Source organism: Acanthopagrus latus, chromosome 12 (genome assembly GCF_904848185.1).
Source record: "Acanthopagrus latus isolate v.2019 chromosome 12, fAcaLat1.1, whole genome shotgun sequence".
NCBI lineage: Eukaryota > Metazoa > Chordata > Actinopteri > Spariformes > Sparidae > Acanthopagrus > Acanthopagrus latus.
The window spans coordinates 8,265,887-8,274,671 of NC_051050.1; the positions used below are offsets into that span (position 1 = coordinate 8,265,887).

The 8,785-nt window shown below is 39.1% G+C and overlaps 1 protein-coding gene across 1 annotated transcript; it reads right to left on the reverse strand.

The window, feature by feature from the left end:
- Positions 1-196: 196 nt before the first annotated feature.
- prkab1a (protein kinase, AMP-activated, beta 1 non-catalytic subunit, a) lies at positions 197-8,576 on the reverse strand. Its single transcript, XM_037117893.1, has 8 exons — positions 8,380-8,576; positions 5,997-6,176; positions 5,727-5,896; positions 4,980-5,073; positions 4,611-4,725; positions 3,934-4,067; positions 3,533-3,601; positions 197-1,874 (listed from the first exon to the last, which is right to left on the reverse strand). Exons 2-8 carry the CDS (start codon positions 6,141-6,143, stop codon positions 1,797-1,799), a joined length of 807 nt encoding a protein of 268 aa, XP_036973788.1. The 5' UTR covers positions 6,144-6,176; positions 8,380-8,576; the 3' UTR covers positions 197-1,796.
- Positions 8,577-8,785: the final 209 nt, after the last annotated feature.

Genomic DNA, 8,785 nt, shown 5'->3' on the forward strand with positions numbered 1-8,785 from the left:
AAATAAGAAAAAAAAAAAGGTAAATATATTGTAGTAATGTAAATCTTTTCCGCCCTGAAACCCTGGAACATGTATTGCAAAATGTCAGTTGTTCTGCATTAATGCATTTGCTGGATAAGCATATTGTAAATATAAGACCACAAAAGTCAGCCAATTGTTGACCTTAAGAGTGATCAGAAATGAGACAAACTGCATATGAATTTATAACTTAATCTTTAATACAAATGTCTCTGAAAATGGAAAAGGAAAAGGTGTACACATCAGCATGGTTCAAAGGGTCAGCAACATTTCAACGATACTTCAGTTTACTTGAAGTCGCAGCATTTTCACATCAATAAATCAATACCACGTTAGTTCCATCAGCAGAGGTAACACAAACAAACGAGACCTTCACTGAGGAGATTGTCAGCATCTACTGGCCTACAGCACAGAACAAAAATAACAGACGTCACAGTCTCATTTGTTAGTGGCAATTATACCAACATAGCAAAAATGACAATATTACATTGATGTAAATATGTGCTGCCTTCAACTTAAAACACATTCTAAACCTTCAGTGACAGAATATTAACAGTGCATGTTAACTAGGAAAAAAAGTTTGTCCCTTCATCAAGTGTTGTGGTGTTTTTATATTTTCTTTACTTTTATACGTTGCCAAATTCATTTGAAACGTGTTTTATAGATACACCATACTAAAGATTGGCAGTCTTCGATGGCACAAACAAATGATGCCAGCGGGGAACGACTACTGATTTTTGGAATGTGTTTACAACATCACAAAAATAAGAAAATCCTAATACTTGTGCAAAGGTACATCAGCGTGAAGATTATTAAACCTGCTTAGACGTTCAAAAAAAAAGGGGTGATTATTATTCTGATACATCGTCGCGCTCTACGTGTACATACACTGTATGCATAGTCTACTTTAAAAAATAAATTCAAACATGATAGTGCAAAACTAAAAGTAATTCTAACATGTAGACCAAATTAATTTCTCAAAAATTAAAAATAAACGGTTTTGGTCTCGACTTGTCTTGACTGGAATGGTCTTGACCGCAACTCTGTACTACTAACTACATAAAGACAACGAATTAAACCACATCATAAATCAATGTAGGAAAAGAGAATACATCATTGAATACTTAACAAATTATAGAAAAATATCTACTGTGTGTGGTGTGGATATTATTAAATATTCTCAAGATAAATAGGCAAATGAAAACAGTGGAGAACTACTGCAGTGCATGTTTGTCCTTCTTTGACCTGAACATTCAGTCGTGGTGTTGCTGCCGTTGCGGGTAACACAACGGCAACCTCAGGTAGATTTTCCCAGCATCACCAATCCTCCTCATTACATTTTTGTCACAGACATGTAATTGTTTCCTACCTCATCATTATTGCCTCACTATGTCTACCAAGCAAAGACAGTGTTGTTGAAAACTACACAGGGCAATCAGTGAACAAATAAAGGCAGATTATGTAAGATTGGAGTGACATTTATGATCCTAAACAAATGTGTGATAACTTGATACACAGTGAGTGTACAAAATATGATCTCAGAGCTGTTAGCCGCTTATAAGCCTTAACCTGATATTCTCATCCAGGTGACTGTTGGCCCTCAGAATATCAGTAGTCACACATCAACTTTCTGAGCCCCGTGTGAGAATCTTCAAGTCAGCATGCGAATTTAAAAGGTAATGGTCTTGAGCTTGAGCGAGCATGTTCACTCACTGAATATTTTGTACACTCAGTGTACAGATAAAACACTCGTGCAGGATTATGAAGTTGGTCTTCAATCAGATGGGTTTATATAGTAAGGTGGTGACGTACTTCTTCTTGTAGCGGTGTGTCGCACTCAGCACCATCACTCCATCCTGGGACACAAAAACACAAAAACTGCCTTTTTTAACAAGGAAACATACGCATACAGCATAAATACAAGTGGGTGAATGGGAACAATGCTATCAGTCATACCATGCGCAGAGTCACCATACTGTAAACCATGAGAGAGTAGTGGGAGGGTCGCCCACTAATCTCATCCTGCTCCGCTCACTAATCCCCATCAACAATGCGGCAATATAATATCTAACGCTACTACATTCCTGACTGCTGCTGTTAAGAAACTATTAATGGAAACCAAAGACGTGCTTTTGTTTTTGTTATTACAACTTTTCAATCCTCGTTTTAACTTCAGATTTTTGAAATGAGGACTGTTCAGCTCAGTCGGAGGAAATCGCTTAAGGGTGGGGCGAGCGACTGGGCTCCAGAGGAAGCTTCATGTAATCTGATAGATTGCTTCCAGTGATGTCACTCAGTTGCCAAGTTAAACTGTGAGTGACGTAGGCGCCAAGTTTTGAAAAGCACGCTACAGGTCTAACATTGCCAGCATGCTCTAGTGAGCGCTTTTATTACAAATCATCGAATTCTAAACATCTTTACAAAGAAATTAGCATGTATACGCAGGTGCAGCCATTCTGAGGGTCAGCGGTTAGTTGATTTGTTTTAACTTCAGTTGCTATGGAAAGCTACACCTTTTAACAAGCCATTCTCTTAGTGGTTCTTATTATGTTCACACACAATTGGATTCATGTATCATATGGTAAGGAAATCAAATTAATTTCATTCTGCAAAGCTCCCCAGTGTCCAATAATTGAGCTTTTAATACATTTACACACAGGACTGTTCTGTTTGCAGTCCTCTGTTCATTTGATTATCTTGCTGAAAAAAAGGGGCTTCTTTAAGCCAAGTAACTACAAAATGATCCATTAAGTGTGCCATTAAGCAGCATTTGAAAGAAATAAAAAGCTTGGGAATGTTCAATGGAACTTGGGACAACTAACAGAGCTCCAGCTGGGCCATATCTGCTGTTCTCCAACTGCCAGTGCCTTTTTGAAGAATCTGGGAAATAACAACCTAAAATTCTCCTTTACTGAATATGAATAAGTATGAATACAGTGAGGCAATTTATCTGTTTCTCTGTAACTGTTTGATTACAGTTGCAAAGCTTCTGACAGCAGTCATTTTGAAGAGGAAGACACATCCTGTGAACAAAAATGATCTTAAAGTCAATAACTAATAATATTTATACTGCTCAGCTACAAACTGACATTGTAAATACTGTGTATGCTTTCAATGAGGGTGCACTAGCAGGGTAAGACTGTAAAGTTTGTTATATTTCTTCTTTTTTTTCCCCAGATATAGTCCGATACCACTGTTATATTATAGTATTTATAGCTTCACATGCACGTTTAGTTTGTTTTTCCTGTCACGATATGGGAAACGGCAATTATCTGTCCTTCAGCTCCCCTATTAGCAGCTTGTTATCACTGCTGGCACCTCACAGATACAATCTGCTGTGCAAGCCTCGTGTGAGCTTGCTAGCAGCTGCAGCGGCTCACAGTTTCTGCTCAAAATGCTAACAAAGCTGGTCCTTTCTCAAGTGTCGCCGCAGAAAGTTTCCCAGACATTTTTAGCTGCCACATGGTGCTGAAAAATAGAGGACAGAGAAATCTTCAGGCACCTAAGACCTTACCTTGATGGAAAGAGCATAGAGGTGGTTGAGCATGACATGGTTGGGTTCTGGGAGTAATGCAGGGTCACACTGGAAAGAAGAAAAAAAAAAACATTTCCTGTTACTATTGAATACTCTAGTTTCAGATACATTGCTTATCTCATCTTTAAGATGCTATACACTTCATCCATTGCCAATGTTGGAATTGCTGTGTTCATGATTTGACTACTTCCATTTGTGATCCTATTCATCAATTATAAAAACAATGTTTAATTCTTGACAAAAGTCTACGATATAAACAATTCCATTTAAAAGAGAGCAATTATGGTGGTATTTTATGTGACAGCTACAACAAAAATTAGAGCACAAGATGTTCATTATTTTACAAAGTACCACAGTGGCTATAACTGTGAGAGACTTACAGAAATTCCAGTGTCTTTATTGAGGATGACCTGCAGCAGGTGAGGTGGGAGTATGGGTGGAGACTTGAACTTCTCTTCCTGTTTAGGGACGTAGGCATCCTGATGATAGGGCCCGGGAGGAGAGCTGGAGAGATCTAAATCAGGGAAAGGAGGAGAGGCAGAGTGAGGGTGGAAAACTATGAGTGAGATCATTTTCAAACATAACACACTGTTACTGAGTTAGGAATTACTGCCTCTGTTCACATAGCAGTAGCACTGCAAAACAAAAAAATGTTGCTGTTATTCAGTTTTGATTTTTAAAAGAACTCAAAGATGGTGGTAAATATTTCAAGGAGCCAAAGGAAAACAAGATAACAAAATAATGGATTTGTCTGTTTTAGTGATTTTATGAAAAAAAAAAAGTTAAAATTCTCTGATTCCAGCTTCTTAAATGTGAATATTTTTTGTTGTGTTTTTTTTACATCTCTATGACAGCAAACAGAGTACTTTGGGGTTGTGGAAAAAACAAGACATTTGAGGAGGTCTGCTTGGGAGGTGTTACAGACCAAACAATGAATCAAGTACTCAAGAAGATAACTTAGGGATTCATCAGAATGAGAATCATCATTGGTTGCAGCGCTACAACACATCGGGGAATCTAACAGGACTGATATGAAAAAGAGTTTGTCGGCACTCACCTGACATGTCAGAACATTTCTGTGAGTCCACCATTAGAGCATCGAACACCTCAAAGTCTGTTTTCTTCACCTGGATGACATTGTTGACGGTCCCGAGTTGACTGGTTATGACTGGCTGTGAGGAGAAAAATCTAAATCACAACTGAAGCTGCACAACACGATGTCACTTCCAGACTTCAAAACTTGCCATCCACAGTACACTTGCAGTTTTATACTATTGGTATAACAACAGACTTACCGTGAAACCATTATGATTTATTAGGTAACGATAATACTGGTTCAACAGTCAAAAGATTATTTTTGTTCTTGCCCGACACTGATGGTAATAATAACAGGCAGTCATATTGGAATGTGAGAATAAGTGCTGACCTCAGATGGGTCATGTGTCCACTGGCCATCGACGTAAAACTTGTACTGATGCTCCCCTTCAGGTAGATCGACAATGGCCACAAAGGTGTTCTGACTTTGGCCGAGGAAGAGAGAATTTGGTGCACAGGACAGTTAAACGTTACTTCTCTTTGAATATTTTACCCCATAAATAATATGAATGACATCTTGTATGTGAGCTGAATTCAAACAAATCAATAAACTGGGTCCAGGAAACCATTCAGGAACCTGGGCTATATGGCCTTTAGACGTTATGGCAATACATAATAATTATTCCCCAACAAATATCGACTTATGTTAAAAACAGAATTTTAAACTTAGTCGACTAAGCTAAAAGAAAAAAGAACAATTAAAATTGAGCACACTTTAATCTTTAAGGTTAAATACTGTCTGTCAAAATATTACATTAACCAGCACGCCCCGACACAAGAAATATCCAAGTATAATGAAATCTCTTCTAAATCACTTCATAAATGCTTTCATTACCCGAAAGGATGTAAGAAAAAAATACTCAATATACTGTCCAGTTCTGATGGAGATATTGTGAAATTTTGAATATGAATTCACCTGTTTCATTTATAAAACAACCAACTAATTAATTAAATCAGTCTTTTTGTTTTATTCGAGCATTATTAAGCTGACTGAGAAAAAAACTTCCTATGAAATAACAAGTTTATGATTACAACTGACAATATATCACCTTACATAGGGTTTAGGACAATTCTTCACCTTCTAATAAGGGGAATCTTGTTGGCCCAGTTGTTGAAAGATCCAGAGATGAAGACCTCCTTGCCGTCTCCAGTCCAGCGAAAGACTGTTGGTCGGTCCAGCGTTGGTCCTTTGTCATCCGCTTCCAAGTCCTGCTGCCACGCAAGGAACTCCTCTTTCTCCATAGGAGCCTGAAATACCCATCAAGCAAGTATTATTTACAGTCCCTTTTGTAATAATGAAAGTTAACAAGCACAGCCATGATGGAAACAGATGTCTCTGACAACTTACTTTCATGTCTTCACCATGAAAAATATCTGCATCCTCGGGGCTGTCCATCAGGATCTTTGGCCTCTCCCCCTCCTTGTTCCCTCGGCTGTCCCTCCGACCCTTCTCCCCCTGGCACATGGCAGCCCTCTCACTGCTTGTATTCCCCATGACTCTGTCTTTTTGGAGGCTGGTACAAAGTCACTGTAAGTGGGAGTTAAAGAGATCAACAGCAATTCAGAGAAGTTCCAATTTTTTTTTTTCTCCAAATTGATCATTAACACCTGAGACCAGAGTACTGACAACACAAATGGCTTTACAAACCTCATAAGAGAATTTGCACTGAACTAAAGTTCCCATGAAGAATGAATACAACAGCAGAATAAGTTAACTGGTAACAAATTACAAGCAGCCATGGGTCAGAAAACATGTAGAAGGACTTGGCAGGCTCATACTCCACATCAACATCTGACAGTTGAATTGAGCTGGTTTTTCCACATTATGACTTCCTAAATAAAGCGTACTGTATGATTGTGACACAATCCCTGCAGCTAGAAACTGAACAGCAGTTGAATTTTTTTTTGAAGCACTGCAAGGGTGCCTCCCTACATTGTAATAGTTTCAGCAGCTTGTCATGTTAAGCTCAAAATTATTCTTACATAACGTTTCTTTCAACATGAAATGACTAGTTGAAGGACCAGTGCTTTGTTCAGCACACTATTAAATACAAACCGCATATTTATGATTTTACTAATAACCTTACATAACGCTGCGTTTTCCCACCTTCATTTCACTACAGTATAAAACATAATTGTAGAAACTAGAAACCTTCTGGAGAGAATACACGTCACAATCAACACATATATTGGCTTTCATGTTTTGATCTACTGATGTTTTTTCTCACATTATGCTGCTGCTGCATGACATTACTTATGCAGTGCAGAAAATCCATCTGCACGACTCGCTGCATAAGTACACTACAGTAACCTTGACGAAATAAAGGCATCTACGGTAATGGACATCCCATTTCATGGATGTTTAAAATCAATACAAAGAGTTTCATATCATGGTCAAATGAAATAACACCAACTATCAGAGGTGACCTTGAAAAAAATCTGTTCAAACTTGAGAAATGGCCTTTTTAATAGCAGTATGGTTTTATCCCCACAACCGTTATTGAGGGTCCACCAGATGTTTACAGTGGTAAAAATACTGCATTTAATTGGTGCCTGATGGACATTTTGCACAGAAAGTTAGTTGAGGAAAGTCGGGGTCCTAGTGCCATTTTGGGCCTTAACAACACAATACAGTTAAACAGATGCTTGCCTCTGGCCCAAAATTAACTTTCAGTCTTGGCCCTCCAAGGGCAAAAGTCTTAATGCCCCTAGTTCAAGGTGACACAGGGTGGTGACAGAAAAGTTTATGCATATTTAGTGCCTGTGTCAGAGTTTATGTGAGGGCGGCTGTTTAAGTTAACCTACTGGTTTGATATGCAAAAAAGTCAGTTTGATGTAAATGTATGATCAAATCAATGAAACTGTTCACTGCAAGATTTGAATTTATAAACTAAATTAAGAGAAGGGGTCAAATCTGAACAAACAGTGATGGAAGTACATTTACTGAAACTTGAGTATTTCCATTTTCTGCAACTACATACTTCCTCTCCACTACATGTATTTGTTTAATTTAGTTACTTGTAACTTTGCAGATTGAGATAACCGGGTGTTTCCAGGCCATTAACTGTGACTTGTTAGCGATCCGATAGTGTTGTGACTGGGAAACTGTGTGAGAGAATGCTGCATCAGTGCCAAAGTGACACACTTTAAAATAAGGGTCTTTCTCTTTCTGCGTTACTACTGCGGGTGGAGTTGATGTACTTCTCCACTGATTACACTATGATTTTGAGAGAAGTAACATTAGTGTTTCTGCCACTACAGTTCGCCATCATGACGTATCAGATAAACAGGATGCGCTTGACAAGATGCAACCCAATCGTCTGGGGTTACCTGAGCTACAGGGCTACGGATTTTACCGCTGTGCCAACTACGGTGTTGACATTAGCCACCTGACCCCCAGCCAAGGCTAACGTTAGCTCACCTTGAAACCCGATGTGCACGCAATTGGGCTCCGCTGCCAACTCTTCCGTGACTACAGGGTGACTGTTTAGTGAACTGGAGGCAATCTAGCATCTAGCAACCTAACATTACCTCAGGTGGCTGAACGTTACTATAGCTAGCGTCAGTTAGCAGCTAGCATCAGTGCCCTGTGTAGCCGTCCCGTTAACACAAACGGTGCTACTGGCTGATACTTGGACTTGATACCATTTGAAACAACGGAGGCGCTCACTATAATGCAGACAGTCGTGTGTTTTTGCTGTTTTGTTTGTTTGTTTGTTTGTTTGTTTTACCTGAGAAACGCTTGCCGTCGTAGCTATGTGCGCTAGCTCGTCAGACCCATTTCACCGCAGCAGAAAACAAAACATTTGATCGGGAATCAACAAACCCGCCCCCTGTTTTTGGCACATGCGCAGCACACAAACATAAAATAAGGTCAACTTGAGTAAAAGGACAGAATAATCACACAGTCCTGTTGTTTCCACACATGGACACGCCATTGTATATATAATGACTGTGGCATTACGGTAGAGTTTCTAATCATGATCGTGTTACAAATTACATGGCCCTCTGTTATAAAGGGTGTAATTGTATCTACTGACCACTAGATGGAAGCGTGAGTCAAGTACAGTGACAGGATACAGTATGGCAAAGAAGCTCTGTTCTCATGTGGTGAGCCAATAAAGCTGTGACCCTCAG

Excerpts from the sequence above, each read along its gene's own strand:
- prkab1a (XM_037117893.1), bottom strand. The coding sequence starts at position 6,143 with ATGGGGAATACAAGCAGTGAGAGGGCTGCCATGTGCCAGGGGGAGAAG. Across the intron at positions 5,074-5,726 it reads AAGATTCCCCTTATTAGAAG|TCAGAACACCTTTGTGGCCA; the intron begins GTGAAGAATTGT and ends CCTCGGCCAAAG. Across the intron at positions 3,602-3,933 it reads ATAAAGACACTGGAATTTCT|TGTGACCCTGCATTACTCCC; the intron begins GTAAGTCTCTCA and ends TCTTCTTTCCAG.